The following is a 17268-nucleotide window of genomic DNA, read 5'->3' as shown; positions in this document are numbered from 1 at the left end:
GGCATACAAGAGCACGACCGAGCTATGGTATCTGTCTGTGCCTTTGCCTCAGGGGTTAACTCAAGAGCAAATATCCCACCAGGAATTCACTACAGCCGGTCTTCCGTAGATAATGGCTTTGGTGGATGAAAGCGATTGAGGAAGCGGGACTAAATCTAGTTACGAGGGGAGATGATTTTGCCAGCATTATGCTAGGATTAGAATCGAAGCACTACGATATGAACTTGCATTGTTCATCTGCCGAGTGAGTGTTGATGTTTGCTTTGTAGGTCTCATGACAGAAAAGAATGAGAAGAAGGTAGAAAAAAGAAAGAAAAAAGAAACGTGAGATCTAAAAGGAACCCCCTGATTGGCTTTTGAATGTTGGGCGCAGCCAGTCGTTTGAGCATGCGTAGTACACGCACGCAAGCTACGACTCCTGAATCAAGTTTCCATCCAGTACAGAGTGTAAATCATGACTCGTTGAGAAAAGAGAATACATATTCAGCACATGAAAGGCAAAGGAACTGATAAGTGTCTTAACATACATAATATTCATGAAAAAAAATCTATCGCTGCTAATACTAATGGCTATCCTAACATTGGGGGTATCGTTCCTACACAGGCTGTTGGACCTGCATCCCGTAGTAAACGCGTTACATATCTATCTGCAAAACAAAATGTGTATCGTAATAACAAAAGAAAAGAAAAGAAAAGAAGAGAAACGAGAAGAGAAGAAGATAGAAAAATAACAGAAAATAAAGAAATCCAAGCAACCCAATCCCTTTGAGGGAACACCCTTTTGAAATCCAAACAACACTGTACTTTTTGGTATCCAAAAACCCAAGATTGCGCCGTTCCTATACCCTTCAAGCCTAAATCTTGGCTATGTCGCTGAAACCGCTCCAACAAAAACCATGACAACGTACAACAACAATGCTAGAACAAATCCAACTGCAATCGCCTCGCTTTGAGCCAAAACCTTCTTGGCATGCGCCTTTGCGTCTGTAAACCACAACGTCTCTCCTATGCTCCGACGAGCGGCTCTGAGCCCAGGCAAACCATCCATGCTGAACACATTGGTTTCCTTATGGTAGTCCAACAACGTATTATTTTCAACTTGCTTTTCCATCCACATATCCATGGTGGGCCGCTCCTCAAACACAGCCAGTTCATTGACCTTGCCATCAACACCCTCTCGAAGGACTTGATCAAGAGTCAAGTTCTTCGAGATCTCTTCAGGTGCATAAATACCCCTCTTCACCCGGGGAACACCAAAGCCGCAGCTTGTCTGGGCTTCAAACACATCCGCCACAATGACGGCTCTAGCACCGTCGAATGTAGATCGTTTCCCCTTGGAAATACGTCGGACCAAATCAGGGAAGGCTGGGTCATCCCATTCAACAATCTTGGAACGACAGAAGAAACGAACAATCCGAGGTGCGGGACCGAAACTCATAAACATTAAACACAGGCGGCCGTTGTCATATGAATGGGCAATCGTCTCACATCCAGAACCAGTGCGGTCGATGTACGCACACTGATTGGGTCCGAGGATGGCGAAGTGTGAATCTGCAAGGCCTTTGGGGGAGACGTTGATATGAGAGCCATGTGTAGGAGCCGAGCCTGTGAAGAAGACAGGCTGCTGTTGCACCCAGGCGGCCAGGTCCTCGGAAATGGAAGAGTAGAGCTTCATTGCGGTGATGTAAACGTATGATATGAAAAGCAGAGATCCTGATCAACTCGATCGGGGTCTAAGTATAGCTGCAAAAACCAACAAGAAAAATAATGCAAGTCTAGGTTGGAATGCTGCGGGTGAGATAACCGGGTGGGGTTTTGAACATCTCGGCCAGTGTCGGTGAACCGACCCATGCGGGGGTGGTGGTGAGACTAGGCCTAGATGCACATCTCACCGTTGAGATTGAGTCATAATAAGAAGGTAGCCTGGCCCAACTCGATCATCGGGAACATTGCGTATAGATACAAGGTGGAGCTTCATGCAAAGCCCTACCTGCTGGGATCTCACTCCTCGAGGGTGTCTCAAGGAGGGAGTGTGCGCATGTGAACCACAACGAGGTCCTCATGAACATCTTGTTTTGATCTGCGACCCATTCTTCTGAGTAGCACAGCTCAAAAAAGAGAGGTACTCAAGACGGCAGATCAAACAAGCCCAGATTATAATTAGTTGGGGATGGGGTAGGGATGGTAAGAACCGTCCTCGTACCGCTCATCATCGTATGCGCTGCTGTCGCTGCTGAAGTGACCATTGACAATGCTGGTCGTGCGAGGGACATTGGAGTACGCCCCGCTAGACACAACACTGGCGGCCTTGCGTCCTATTATCATTTGGCCGTAAGCGTCAAGGTCGGTCGGGGGGGCTTCATAGCGAGGAGACCAACCTCCGGGACCCCATGGCTCGATGAAGCTGGTCTGACGAGGTGCCACGGAGGGTCGCTCATCAAACCGCTTCGACAAGCGCTCCTTGGCCTCAAATCTGTCCTTATCCTTGGGCTTTTCGCTACGCTGGCGACCTCGATCGTCGCGGTCGTGGGTGCGACGTTCGCGATCCTCTCGGTGACGTCGCTCACGAGGTTGCTCATCACGAGTGCTCTCTTCCCGTTCAGACTGGTGGCGATCCTCTTGTTCACGGTGGCGATCCTCACGAGGTTCACGCTTGCTTACAGACTTGGAGGAAACCTTGCTGGAAGCCTTGCTCGAGGCCTTGCTGGAAGGGCGAGAAGGGTTCTTGCGAGCCTCGGGGAGAGGGGCAGGAAGGGGGCTAGGCATGGGGCTTGTCATGGGGCTTGTCAGGGCAGACGAGCCAGCCTGGCTACTCACAGCGTTGTGGCGCATGGTGAGATTCTCATGCTTGGCCTGAAGGCCGATGAAGCGTTGCTCGAGGTCATGGTGCTCGAACTTGACGCGCTCATTCTCCTTTTCAAGAGATTCCTTAACCTCTTTGAGCTCGTCGCACTCGCTGTTGAGGCGGCGCTTGTCGCCCTTGAGTTCCTCGAAGTCGGTGTTGAGACGACGGTTGTCTTCTCGAAGGACATCGGCCTCGGATCGTGCACCCTCGACTTGGGCCTTGAGTTCACGGCATGAGACAGTGGACTCGTTGAGCTTGCGAGTGGTTTCTTCGAGGGATGTCTTGGACTCGTTCAGCTTGCGGGTAAGCTGCTCGATGGTGGCCTTGAGCTTATCGTTCTGGGCGCTGAGTTTATCGTTTTCGGCATTGGCCTTGTTAAGTTCTGTGTTTGCCTTTTGGAGATCGTCGCGGAGCTCGGATTCCATATCGAATTCATATTCGTAATCATGGTCTTGAACTATTATAGGTAAATTCACGTTAGTCGCAGGGAATGATTGAGGCAAGTGGCAGCCATTGAACGTACCAGTCAAGGCCCTTGACTTATTATTAGAGGAAGATGATGAAGATGTAGTGCTCCTAACCGAGGAAGAGCTCCTGACGGAGGAGCTGCTCCTCTTGGTAGGGCTAGCAGAGGTTCGCTGGTGCAAAGGCATGGCGTCGGTTTGTATTGTTCACGATCGCCTACACAACAAAAAGAGAAAATGGAGAAGAGGAGAAGAACGACGCTGAAGTCGTCTCGATGCTGCGATTCTTTGCGATTTTTCAATGTTAACTCTGTTTCGCTGCGGTGCAGCTCTGCCCAACGACCAGCGGTGTAAATGGTCTGGCAGGCGGATAGAAGAGCGCGGGCGATTTGGGCGGAGAGCGCTCTACTAGGGGGCTTGTAACGGCAGCGGTAGCGGTAGGTAGCGGTCGGTAGCGGAAGCTTTGGGGCCACAAAGGCAAAGAGAAAAAAACAGTGACGTCGGTTTAGAAAGTTGACGGTGAGTTTATTTTAAAACTCGAGTTAGACAGTTGTTAACGACTATTGCTTTACCAGCTTAGTAGTAAAACAATATGATGTGTTTTCTTTCTGTAATACAATACAGAACAGAACGAAGCACGATAAAATATCCGAGGATAAAAAGTCGAAATACACCTTTGTGTGGTGAGAAGGGAGATAAGTTTGGGTGCAAGCAGACGAGGGAAAAAAGCAGAATATTCGGGTTGATATGGGTTTTGCCAAACTCGGGTGTGGGAGGGAAAATTAAGAAAGAAAGGCCTGCCTACCTACACTCCAGCCCATGTCTGAGGCGTCTGGAATGGGGGGTGGGCAATGGGAGGGGGGCGCAATGATGGGATGGGATGGGATCGGATGGGAAGAAAAGGGCCAGGCCTAAAACAAAGCAAGGCAGGTAAAAGTCCTATTAGGCAGGGGATAGTTAGTATGGAAGGAAATTGAGTTGAACGAGGTGAGGTATTGCTTCCGAAAGACAAGGATAGAAGAAATATGCCTTGTGTCTGTTTTGAGGCTGTACTACTACTACCTACCTATCTATTCCACCCATCTGCCTATCGTCTTACACACGCTGTCTGTCTGTCCCCTCTACTCTACGCTCAAGACGGATAAATGACGACAAAATGCAGATAAAAAGTTAACCGTTCGATGCCTATTCTATTCAACGGAATACGGTAAAGTCCTTCCTGTATGTCCATGCAGAGTTGGTCGCAAACGCGGAGAGAGACGGATGCACAAGAAGGGGGCATGGCACACACAGACACACCCCGGGTTTGGTTTGAGGGAGAGTTTAGTAGTAATAATACATACCTACTACCTAGGCAGGCAGGCAGGCAGGCAAGCAGGCAGGCAGGCACTCTCTTCCTCTGCATCTTCTTATTTCTCACCACAATTTTCAGCACAAAGCTGCATCAGCCCCTGCTTGAACCGCAAGAATTAAAGGGAGTTGAGGGTGTGAAGGAGTAAAGCCGAACTTTTTTTTTTTTTGCAACCTCGTGATTGGAACATCAGAGACATGGTAAATGGAAACTGGGCCTGGCGCACACACTCAGACTCGCATTTGCGCTTTCATACACCCTTGGATCCTTTCTCAGCACATTAAATCCGCCAGTGCGGTATGCGCAAAGTCCAAAACCAAAAGCGTTGTGACGCCAACATCAGGGACCGAAACCAAACTTCAGTGCCCAAGGGGAGTCGACCAGAGCCCAATGCCCACTTTGCCCACACCTCCAAACGTTAAACCCCTGCCAAAGCCGGGGTCTTGATGTTTCTTTGCCGGCGTGCTCCTGGTCTTTTTTGCGCTCTGTTCTCACTACGCTCAACGCCCTGGGTCCTTTGTCTGAGCGATAATTCCTGAATCCCTCAACTTCTGCAAAAGGGGTACCATAATATTGACTCTGCTAAGGCTGTGCTACGCCGTAACCTAGCCAAAGCAGAAGGAAACACGGTAATTACATACATACAAAGAGAAAAGCAATGCCAAAGACACGAGGAGGCTTGGAGCAAGTGTTGTGTTGCTAACAACACCTACACCATCATTGAAAAGCCACCCCCAGTCACCTTCCAGACACCCCGGATGACAGACAGGGGTTCAGGAAACAGCCAGTTTGGCTCCGTTGATTGTCATGATATCCACGAACATGTTGCACTTTGTCCCGCAACCTACCCTCCTTCCAAGAAGAGGGAGAAATGTGATTCAACATCCACCACAGCTTTTACGCAAATCGTTCGCCAACCTCAGCGCTCACCAAGAGTCGAAGAAGAAAAAAAGGCGCGTTGTTGACCGTCTGCTGGCTGACTCCGCTTCATGCCGCCTCGTGGCTAAGTATTGTCACCGGTGCGGACACCGCCATCTCAGCGACCAAGTTAATTTTTACGCCGCCCCTGAAGCGCCGCCGCCGCCCACAAATCACCCAGAAGAGTCCGTTTTGGACGGAGACTTTAGAAGAGTGACTCATCGGGTTGGCGGGAAAGAAGGATTCACTCTATATCAAGTCTCGTCGTATCGTTGGCTCTTTTTGCGCCACTACCCTTGTCGTCAATGCAAGTTATTCGGCACATTAGAGAGTTGTATTTCGCAGCTGCGCACATGTGAGCGACATGCACCTTCAACTCCCGTCGGTGGTGCACTGTTCTCAGCCGGAGCATAGATTGTCTCTCTCTTTCTCTCTGCGTGTGTGTGAAACCCCTTGTCCGGTTGTCTCTGGTCCTCCAACCTTTTCTGTCCGTCTTTCTTGCATACGGGAGCAGATGAGTGACAGCAAGGCTTCTGTTGGTCGTCCATGATGTATGTATGCAGCTGCTAAAATCATCATAATACATCATGCGCATCGTGGATAGTGAAGATGATTTACATACATTACACAACACTAAGAACTAGGATTCTTGTACTTCCGTTATAAATCTTGTGCGAGTTGGAATGGGCTTTTTTTTGTGGAGAGAAGTCCCAATCCAGGCCAAGATCCATGCTTCAGCACTCAAGGAGCCATCAGCCCGTCGCCGGTCGCCTAGACCCGGACCCGGGGGATATCCGCCGGGAGGGCCTCCCGCTCCTGGGGCTTGATAACTTAAACGCTTGGGCTTTCTCCCCTTCCCGCTTGTCAAACAAAATCGGGGCGCTTTAGAAAATTCTGACTCGGCCGGAATGGAGTGTTTTAATGTTCTGCTGGGGCTACATCAACTACCCCCCTTTTGTTACCCGGCTCATGAGGTGGCCTCGGTCTAGCTGGGTTCCTGCTGGCATTTAAGGGCTTGACTGTTTGAGTTGTTGTGGATTTTGGAAGAGATGAGCTCCGTCATTATCATGGCTCTCCTTGCATTCCCGCATTCCATGCCAAGATGGCCCCAGTCACCACGTTTCCAGCCCTAGCTCTACATATGTATACTAATACACTTTATTGCGTGCGTTTCGGTCTGCCACCCCCTGATTTTGCTCTTTGTTGACCAATTTCGGGTCTGGAATTTTGTGTACCGATCGCAGAGGTCTTCAGCCCCAACCCCAACCAATACCTACGTACTAACCCGGCAGCATGGGATGGGCAAACGGGACGCTCCCGCCTCCACCCTCCACTCCACGTTTGGTCCAACGGTCGCTAAATTGTGGACGGGAATACAACGGACGACAGATAACCTTCTATGGTATTTCCCAAGGTGGAAAGTAAACGTTGATGTTGTCCTTCTGTCGCTAATTAAATTGCGGATCTACCCGCTGGCAACGTTTTGTCATAAGTTTATGGCATTTTGTCATCGCCTCTTTTTTTTTGTCCTCTTCTCCTTTTTGACACGCAATCTTCAGACTGATGAAATGCCATTCTCATCAATCTCATTGATCAGAATACTGCTATTTACGTACACAGCCTGTTTCGATAAGCGCGTCGACTTTCTTTGAGGCCTTCCGTGTGAGTCAATAGGACAATACTTGTTAGTACAGTCAGTCATGTGAGGACACCAAATACCCCAGGCAACCTTGATCCTAGACTTCGCAACCTCTTCGCAGTGGTCACCCGCTTCCGTACTACACCTCTTGGCAGCTTCATGTCATGCTCGTTCTCATCCACAACCGTCACAATACCACCACTACGGCTCCCTCCCGTCTGCTCCACACCCTTGGGAGGTCCCTCAAAGTCTGATCGCAGCTCGGTGTGTAACCATTTTACCTTTGTTACCACACCCTCATCCCTCTCAAATGGTTCCTTCGTGGATCAAGGCACTGCCCGTCTGCATCCGCGTTCTCAAACACAACACCTCCACTGGTTCCATGCATTTTTGGCCGGCCCCCTAAGCCCATATCCTTGTCTTCCCTTCCCACCTATACCAAGCAACCAATACTCATGTCCCCAAAGTCCCCTTCTGCCTAGAATAGGACCTTTTCTCCCAACGCCTTGCGCCTTTTTCCAGTTTTGAGGCCGCCTCTATTGGCCATTTACTCAGTGTCCGTCCTCCTTGGTTGCCTCGTCGGCCCCTCCTTTTCACGTCGTTATCTTGAACATACCCCACAGGTTCCGGGTAAAGATGCGCGAAACCACGGGACGTCGTGTTGCATTGTGTAGATCTGGCTCATACCTACATATCGATAACGTATAGATGTTTGGACAGTTCGCCCGGGAACGCAAGGCACCAGCATGCATCTGCAGACTTCAGTAATGCCAACGCGATGAAGCGTGAGATTGTTGCGGCTCAAATACACTGCCATCATGCCACTTCATGACAAGGCAGTGCATAATGCACAGATAAGCAGAATCCATATTGTTCCTACGGTTTCCAGCAGCTTTTTTTTTTTTTTTTACAAAAAAAAAAGGGGGGAGGGAAAAAACTTGCAAGTCTGCGACGACAGTTTGGTGTTTCTGGTTTGTTGTATGGGGTCTGAGGTGGCCGCCATACCGTATTTTCAAGACATTATAATACTTGGATGCTACCCTAATGTCAATCATACGCATACGCATGACTTTTCCTTCCTAGTGGTTGCGATAAAACTTCATACATCACGCGGTAATTTGCACACAGTTGTTAACACATGGCAGTAGGCAACTTCTTGTTTCATGAGACTCTCTTGACATAGGTAGTGATGGAGGGACCATGGGCAAGTGGGATGTTCAATTTGCTCGACCACTAGAATACTTATGTGCTATAAAAATCCCCACAGAATGCTCTTGAGTCTTGACGTTAACCCCCTAACATGTGCAAGTCATAACAAAAACAAAACGGCATAGAACATGGATCGTAGAGTCTTGGGTAACATCCAAGATACGACCTCCACGCATAAATGGGGTATCAACTGTGATTTTTAATAAGTTACTGCAGTATGTTGAAGATTGATCTTTCTTACCTTGAAGACAAAGGAAGGAAATTGTGCTGAAAGAAGGGACGTGTGTAAGGGAATAATGCCTCCTGGTGGCTGTGCTGAAAGAGGCGGAAATAATGGATACGCCTGAGCCTTATTCGTTGTTCTATCCCAATAATATCATGCATTACCCGTCCAAAGAAATAAACCCAAACGCTTGCTGGATCAAAAGATCAAATTCAGGATTAACAGACGCGCCGCCGCTTCAGCACGTCGTCGTAGTACTCCGTCTTCTCCGTCTTGGACTCGACGATTGTAATCAGACCTAGATGTCTCTCCCGTAGGTCGTCGTACTTCTTCTTCCAGAAGCCAGATTGGTTGGTCCAGTACTCAATCTGCTTGGTCAAGTCCGCCACCCTGCGACTGAGACTCTGGTCGACTTGCTTTGACAGCTCACGTAGTCTGAAGCGAAGGTCACCATTGTCGTCTCTGAGCACCTTGTTCTCCTTTTCAAGCTTGCACACCTTTTCGCGTAGCCTCTCGAGCTCGCTATGGTGATGAGTGGAGATGGGAAGTATATGAACAGGGGGGTCGCATGGCTTCTCAGCGGCACGACGAAGGCATTCATTCTCCCGCGAGAGTTTGGCAACCTGGTCATTGAGAGAGGGAATAACGACGTGGCAGAGTCGGTGAGTCTCGGCCTCGGAGGCATGGAGTCTTGATCGGAGAGTTTCGTTTTGTACTGCATAGGCTTGGTTCGCCTCATCGAGGAGTTCGTTCTGACGGATAAGAGTTTTCCATTCCTCACGACTGACTTTGTAGTAGTCGCATTGGTGTCGATGAGTGTGATGGTAGGACCGCGAACGCTTGATGGTCACGAGCTGCGGACGGCCATCAGGGCTGGTTTCGACATAACAGCGTCGAGACATGTTGAGTTAATCCTTAGTTATTGTTTAGTTTCGTAGTGCTTGTTTACTATAGTCGGTGCAGTCAGGAGTTTCGCCAGTGTTAGTGATGGGTAGTTAGTTGACTCGGGTAGGGGCAGGAGAGTTGGGCAAGCGATGACAGATATAAAGGAAGTGTCTAGGACTCGGGACTTGTAAACGCGTCTTGTCGAGTTTCAACAAGTGACCTAGTATTGTCTTGAAAATAGATCCTACGGATAAAGAATGACTGTTTGAAAAAGACAGTTGGGCTAATGCAGGTGATCAAAGAAGGTCAGAGGTTTTTGAACAAGGGAATTATGCCCAAGCCGCATTGCTATGGTCTTTTTTTCATAAGCACTCTCCAAGGCTCGGACTCGAAGTGTTCCACTTTGACACCACGCGTGCTCGGAAATGGAATATAAGAGAATCATGCTTTGGCTATCATGGCTCATAGGGGCAGATGATAGAAGAAAGTGTAAGTGAGTGTCTTGGTCTGGATTGTAGGACTTGGGTTAGCAGTCGGGAGATTGTGGCAGGGTAAGTACAGAATGAGAAGATGGTTAAATGATGGTACTTTGGAGTCTAGTTAGTGCGGTTGAAAATAACTATGGTATACTTGAGTCTGTAGAGTGGCGCGTGGCCATGATGTTTGAGTTTGTGTCTCATTGATGTGGTCATCTAGACAGAGAAGACTATGTGCTGAGGCAGGCAGACAAAGAAGAAGGAGAAAGACATGAAGAAAAGTAATACATCAATGTTATAATAATAAACGATGCAATGATCATAAATTGGCTGATGCTTTCTGTATAATTCTTTGTTGTTGGTAAACATGGTTATAAGCCAATATAGTAACATTTGGGTATCTATGCAGGTACACGACATGTCCAAGCGCGTCTGAGAAGATCAGCAAAGGAAGGGTCATGAAGGCTGCGGCTAATAGATTAGATGACGGGTTAATGCTACTTTACTAAATTAAAATTAAAATGCACCTATTAAAGATGGAAGTTGCCATGTGTCGTGCATTACCTTGCCTATTTAGCTGAGTGACGTGCATGTTGGCAGGTGTTCGTCCCTGATGAGCCAGAGCGGGACATCGCGTGGGTTGGGTCATGTCAAGCGACCCGAGGCTGTGAATTTCGACTGTTGGCACTGTATTCGATCACCCTAATACAGGTGGAGAGCACAGTGTTATAGTCAAAGCTTACTGCCCACTAGCCGCATGACAGGTACACCATGGCTTGCTCAAGCGGCCTCCTCCATTCTCTTACTCAACACCATCAATTTCAAAAAGAGGAATCGCCACCACGGGACCCCTTGCACTTGTCCTGGCCCTTGCAGAACCCGAATGCAAGCTCTTTATCTGTCTTCTCGGCTCGGCCCAGGTCCGCCTTCCAAGCCACACTCGACCCCACCTTGTATATTGGGAATACCCTCAATTTATAGGTACCTAACAACGACACCATCTTGTCCTCTTAATTTAGTAGTTAAGGGTAGTCGGCCCCCAATGACGCGAGTGTGGCTTGGTCGGAAATCCTGAATTGACTCATCTCATTTACACTTTCTGATACTCCAACTTGGATCACATCGCCATACCCCATGCTGCCCAGGGATCTCTACGACTAACTTCAGCCCAGCCTAGTTGTCTCTGACCGTCTCGCCCATTACGCCGATAGCCATTGGAATCCCCCACATCTCCTCGAAGAACTCGAGCTGGCCTCTCATCTTCTGGATTCACTCCTGGTCTGAGCCTCGACATGCCGCCTCCTCCGTGCCGCAGGCATCGATTTGAATCTTCAGCATTCTGGTTTCGACAACCACCATAGCTACAGGCGTGCTCTCCACAGAACACCTCTTCGGCATCACCTCGAAGCCATTCTTGGGGATGTGTCTGTCTGGGTTGATGGCATCCCACTGCAGGGCACCCGTGATCAATGCAGAAGTCTGATGATCTAGTCCTTGGAGCCTGGCAATTGTGGATCTGACACACATGGTGTTGACAGAACTGAGTGCCATGTTCGACTCTTCGGCCACAGCCTCTTCTATCGTTGACGCCTCGGCATGAATCAAGGAGCTCTACCATCTCTTAGCATTGAACCAACAGTTTGGAGTTTAGACAGATCATGGAAACTCACCATCTGCATACATGGCGTAACCCACCCCTTGAGTCGATAGTCTTCTTCCGAAGCTCGACTCCATGCGCCGTCGGTGACTTTCACAAAGCCGGCCCTCCACCACTTCAGCTCCACAGCCATCATACACACATTCATGGTACGGACAATAATCACCGTCCAGCCTCCTCAACCGGCAGTGTTTTGTCCTGCACTTGTGACTTTTGCAGTACTCGGTCTTGAAAGATTCCCTACCCTTCAAACAACCTGGATCAGTACAGGTGTGAGCGGGGCAGAACAACCCTGCTTCGCGACCATCTTCACAGTCAGGTGCCTGGCAGTAATGTGCGCCACAGAATGGCGAAGGTTGACCGTTATCACGGGTATGGCAGAGACGCGGGCAGTGAGGCCTCTGGCACTGACGATGGCGCTCACAAAACCGCTCTGGATCATCCACGTCAATGCCGGGAGCAAAGGCAACACAATATTGGCCGTCACAAGTGTGAGGCCTGCAAAAGATCCCAACGTCTTTGGAATTACGACAGTTGTCTTGCTCGCATCTGTGATCAACGCAGAATGGAATATATTGCTCATTCCGTTTTGATCTTTCATTCTCGCATTCCGGAAAACCACATAAATCTGAAGCCTGCGATTAGTTTCGCATGGACAACACAAGCAAAGTTCGACTTACGGAGCTGTATGCAGTATTTATGCATTGCCGTATTCCCATCCTTGGCGTCTAGAGCACATCTCATCCCGTTGTCAACAGCTTGACATCGACTATCTTCTCAACATTAGCCATCCCCGTAGTAAAAAGGTGTGATTCTCAACATACGTTGACTGCAGACTATAGCACTCGGTAGTTTCGCGACTGTACATGCCTGGCCTGCTTCGATCTGTCTACAGGCATGGAACTGGCAATATAGTGACAAGAATGCATGGTCATCGATTCTAAGAGTAGTCGTAGTATTGCGGCATATGGTCCCTGTTGCCGCGCAGGTTATTTCACGACTGCGTCTTTTCCGATACCGAGGATTGAACATGCTTGCTGAAAGTTCTACTTCTCGACACTTTTGAGAGAACAAGCTGTCTTTGTCATGTCAGAACTAATTCGCGAGATTTTACAACTATATAATGAAGCAATATTTATACATTTGTTTAGTACACCTGCGGCTCTGTCGTTGAAAAATCAATGATACGTCTCACAAGTGCAACCTCGAGATCATGAGCCGTCCGGGTTGAAATAGTGTTACCCTTCGCTACAGGACGGCGAGATGCATGAAGTAACGAACCATTAAGGAGAACCCGAGTTCCAGTGAAACATAACCATTAACAAGTCCCAGGACAGTCCTGGCATCAGAGCCAGGACTCTTTCAGGCGTGTCAAGCTTCATTGAACATAAATTAAGCAACATCACAGTGTAAGACAGGAAAAGAGACCAGACAATTGATCTGGTGAATGAGATATTCAATAAATTATTACCAGTTGTTTCCTTTCCATGCCCATCATACTGTACTCCTTATTCGTGGTATCATTCCAAGTCAGACTTCCATACCTCCTGTGTATTTTTCTTCTTCTAACAACCTCCTCTCCTACTTAAAAAAAATCGGCCTTTGAGGCGTTTCGGATCTATAAGAGAAAAAAACTTTTTTTTTGCGCAGAAACGAAATAGCCAACTGCGCCTTCGCTGCGCCCTGATGAGCATCAATCTAGTTGCCCTGGCTCGCTATAGGGCCAACAAACTGATTCATCGCGAATTCGATATAAAATAAAGCTTGAAAAGAAAAGAACACCGAGAAGAATAAAATAGACACGGCTCCGCTTTTTTTTTTTTTGCGTAACGATGCATTACAAAGACTCTGCCACCGCCGCCTGCAGACCTTGCAACAAAGCTGCCTCTGCGGCGTTATCGTGCATATGCTGGTCCATCTGCGTTTCTGGTGCCGGTGCGTGAGTATGCGAATGCATGTCCGGTGTGGCGCTAGTAGAGGTAGGGGATGGGTAAGTGAGCTGAGTATGTGGAACAGGCGCGTAGTGAGTCTGAGTCTGATGTTGGGCCGCAGGCTGAGGAGTTGGTGTGTGTTGCGGCGGTGGGGAGTGATGCAGCTGGCCGACGGGCGTCGATGTATGGGAACGCATTTGGGCAGCCGCCTGGGCGTGGACAGGAGAATGCATGGCACTGTGGGTTTGCTGAGGGAGTTGCGACCGCGGTGTTTGGGGAGACATGGACACCTGAGAGGATTGCGGACGAGCTGCTTGATGAGGCGACTGCTGAGGTGGTGACATGACGCTTGGTCTGGACTGCGGAAGCGTCGATGGGGGATACCCAGATGAGGTAGCGGGGTTGTATGAGTGAACAGTCGCTTGATTGTGCGCCTGGCCTTGTTGCGAAGACGCAGCCTGAGCGGCGCTCGCAGCCTGAGCAGGCGTCATAACTCCCGAGCCGACGGCTGAGGTTGGGGTTCCCGCTGCTCTTCCTTGCCCCTGTTGCGGGTTATGCAGACCTCCTGCTAAGGTCATTATCCCGTTGAGCGTCGCACGCTGCTCTTCCGAACTCAATCTCGCGCGTTCCTCGGCCTCTTTTCTGGCCGCCTGTGTAGGAGCGCGTGTTTTAAGCTCACCCGTAACTGCTTGAAGATAGTATGGCATCTCTGAGTTGGTCTTAAGGAAAAACAACTTGAGGTTTCGGGCTTTGTCTTTGAGTTGCACTTGTGTCCGATCTTTTAGTATATCTGATATTGTGCCATTTTGTCCAAACAAGGTTAATATTTGGCTCCAATGAGGTCCCTTGACCATGTCCAACCCTGCCATGAGCGCCTTTTCTTCCTCCTGGGTCCAAGGTCGACGTGTCGAGTGAAGACCCTCTCTCCTAGTATGCGACGAATTTTTAGAAAGAGCCGCCTGTCGGGCCTTGTCATACAGTATTGCACTAGGAAATGTCTGATTTGGTGGCAGGTTGTGTCCTGGTTCAGGTGGTGGTGGTGGTGGTTCGGGTACGCTCTGTGTATACGACGAGTAGTATGTATTGTGAGCCTGTTGCTGTTGGAGTTGGTTCAAGTACGATTGCGCTATGATCTAGTGAGCCTATAATCTCTGAGAAACCCTGACCTAGAAACTTACTGGTACTTGTCGGAACTGTAGGTTGGTAGGGAACGGGCGACAGTCCATGCAATGTGGTCTTGACATAATTAGACGTGCTCTCGGCTACCAGTGCCTCCAGTTCCTTATAATCTGTTATCAATTCCGGCTTGCCATTAGTCTGGGGTGTAGAAGAAGGCTCTTTTTCTGGAGTCTTGGTAGGCTCAGCTGTTGGCGTCGGTTCAATGGTTTCAGCGACGGCAGGTACTGGTTCGGGGTTGGGGTTGGGATTGGGCTCGGGATTAGGGTTGGTGGTCGTTGTAGTATCGTCAGTCAAGCCAGCTAAGGCGTCCTGGACAAGGCCTGAAGTTGTCTTTTCGAAGAATGAGGAAAGGTCTTCCATATCGAGAGTTGGATCGCAGCTTGTGTCGCCCAAGAGATCGACGGCAGTTTCTTCACTGGATCGCATAGGATGGCCCAGTCTTGACCCAAGATCTGACATCAATGCAAGTCGGGTCTTGACACATGTTGAAACCTGTCGCAGCAGATCATCCACCTTGTATTTTTCTCGCAGAACCGCTAAAGCCTGTCAGCAAAAAGCCAATCTCCTTCAAGGAGAACAATGCTCACCAGACTCGGTTGACGTCTCGCCTTCAAGCGACGTCTTCCTTGATCGCACCGAAGTGATAAATTCGGAGTCGGCATGTGTCAGATCGAAACCATTGTGAAGCCCACGTAGCTTATCGTCCATCCCATTGATCAGAACCTCCTCCAATACTTGCTCGCTCGATTGTTCTGTTGTTTTTGAAACAAGCGCATCGATGGCCACTTGCGTCTTGAGAGAGAGATACAGATCGAGTGCATCAGAACCAAGATCGGATACCTGGCCTCGAAAGATCGCGTGGAAATGCTGATGGGCTTCGCTGTATGAGGGTGTAGTTTGCAGTAGCCATATGCAGAATTGAGCAAGATTCGCTAAGTCGAGAATGGTGCGAGATTCGTGGTCTTGAAGGTCTGGCTCGTCTGCAGATAGGACAGGGCTCGAAGAATAGATCTGTTTGATTTGCGCGAAAGACGATTGAAGATCGTGAAAAGACTTGGCGTGTTGCGAATCGGCATCTTGGATGGGTTTGATGGAATCGTCGAAGGATTGCGAGAACAACAAAAGAACGGAGAGTGCCTATCCCACCTATGTAAGCGCTGCGGCGTCTCTTGCGGTCGCGCGACCTACCATATTACCAAGCGCATGCCGACTGGCTTTGCGCAAGTACTTCTGAGGGTCAGAAAAGAAGGTGACGGAAGGCGAAGATGGCGGCGGAGGCGGTGGAAGCTGGTGATCGGTAATACCATCAATGTCCATCTGATCGCTCGTAGGATCGAACATGAAGTCGTTGGCATTGTTGAGCGCATTATGCACGAGAAGCGCAAGACCATCTTCTAGCGACTCTTCAGCGCCTTGGTCGAGTTCGAGCGTGTTTTGTTGGGCAGGTTCGGTTTCAGACTTGACTCGCTTGTTCGAATCGTCGTCGTTAGAATGATCTTCAAAAGGCCGCTTGGTCGCGGCTTGCATGATGGATTCAATGTCAAGATCAAGGCCCTCGAGGATATCAGCCTCATGGCTGGGCTCTTGCTTGATCCCTACGGTCACGGCAGTCAGCATTGCATGTTTTGGTTTTGGTTTTTAGTTTGGCAAAGCAAAAGATGGTCCCGTTCAAGTCTGGCAGGAAAGCTTTCTACGCACCCGTCGGGGACATGGCCGCGCTGAGCTCAGGCTGGGCAGGCTCAGCCATCATGACGGCTTTATTAAAGCATAAGCAATGGAAGAAAAGCCTGTAGGCAGTTCAATCGTATCTCTAGCACGTCAGCTCGTGGCGTGGTGCTGTTGGGCGCGACGGCGTGGTCGTTGAGGCGGCGGTTGATGGTTGTATCTTGGAAAGATTTTGCCCTCAGAAACGGCCCTCTTCTATCGATACACAGAAGAAAATTGGGTCGGGAGAAATCGAGTAAGTCTCTTCAAAACAGAACGAGGTTGGATAGGACAAGTGTCGTGAGCCGAGTCGAGCTTGATGCCGATTGTTTGTTTCGCAGAGTCTCCTAGAGTTGATTCGTATAATTTTCTTTGGCTTTTAGTTAATTTTCTTTCTTGGGGAGGTACCTTGAAGCCAGACAAGTACTTTTCTTAATCCAAGGCTTGATCTTTATCGCGGGGGACCGGTGATTATCTGGACCGACTTGATGCAATGGCTGGGGGAGAATTAGTTGTTTGTTTTGATTGGTAAAAAAGTTAGAGTGGAGTGTTTAGTGCTCTCTTACTGCGTACCTTAGAGAAAAGCCGTGTCAGAATTTACCAGCGAATCACAGTCTCTCTTTTCATCAGGAAAAAAAAACTTGGCATGATTGAGCATCCATTTAAAACAAGCATACTAGTAGGCATATCCTATAGAAGCTATATTACAAGGGAGAAAATACTCGATAATTGTCAGTTAAAACCGTGAATAAATTCTACAGTAGTGTACCTATCAACACAGGGATTA

At 48.9% G+C, this 17268-nt stretch overlaps 5 protein-coding genes across 5 annotated transcripts; all 5 read right to left on the bottom strand.

Annotated features, from left to right (window-relative positions):
* Positions 1-865: 865 nt before the first annotated feature.
* On the bottom strand, positions 866-1675 carry FPOAC1_001572 (uncharacterized protein; the record flags this gene model as incomplete). Its single annotated transcript, XM_044846174.1, has 1 exon — positions 866-1675. One exon carries the CDS (start codon positions 1673-1675, stop codon positions 866-868), a length of 810 nt encoding a protein of 269 aa, XP_044712090.1.
* Positions 1676-2160: 485 nt separating this feature from the next.
* FPOAC1_001571 (uncharacterized protein) lies at positions 2161-3498 on the bottom strand (the record flags this gene model as incomplete). The annotated part of the gene is made up of 2 exons (XM_044846173.1): positions 2161-3302; positions 3369-3498. The coding sequence occupies 2 exons, from the start codon at positions 3496-3498 to the stop codon at positions 2161-2163; spliced, it is 1272 nt and encodes a 423-aa protein (XP_044712089.1).
* Positions 3499-8867: 5369 nt separating this feature from the next.
* Positions 8868-9551, bottom strand: FPOAC1_001570 (uncharacterized protein; the record flags this gene model as incomplete). Its single annotated transcript, XM_044846172.1, has 1 exon — positions 8868-9551. One exon carries the CDS (start codon positions 9549-9551, stop codon positions 8868-8870), a length of 684 nt encoding a protein of 227 aa, XP_044712088.1.
* Positions 9552-11279: 1728 nt separating this feature from the next.
* FPOAC1_001569 (uncharacterized protein) lies at positions 11280-11815 on the bottom strand (the record flags this gene model as incomplete). The annotated part of the gene is made up of 2 exons (XM_044846171.1): positions 11280-11621; positions 11681-11815. 2 exons carry the CDS (start codon positions 11813-11815, stop codon positions 11280-11282), a joined length of 477 nt encoding a protein of 158 aa, XP_044712087.1.
* Positions 11816-13504: 1689 nt separating this feature from the next.
* On the bottom strand, positions 13505-16524 carry FPOAC1_001568 (uncharacterized protein; the record flags this gene model as incomplete). The annotated part of the gene is made up of 5 exons (XM_044846170.1): positions 13505-14724; positions 14777-15313; positions 15365-15914; positions 15966-16372; positions 16476-16524. The coding sequence occupies 5 exons, from the start codon at positions 16522-16524 to the stop codon at positions 13505-13507; spliced, it is 2763 nt and encodes a 920-aa protein (XP_044712086.1).
* Between the last annotated feature and the right edge of the window lie 744 nt (positions 16525-17268).

The sequence above is a fragment of the Fusarium poae genome, chromosome 1, assembly GCF_019609905.1.
Source record: "Fusarium poae strain DAOMC 252244 chromosome 1, whole genome shotgun sequence".
Lineage (NCBI taxonomy): Eukaryota > Fungi > Ascomycota > Sordariomycetes > Hypocreales > Nectriaceae > Fusarium > Fusarium poae.
Note: the sequence above shows the minus strand (reverse complement) of the source record. Positions and strands in the feature narration are given on the sequence as shown.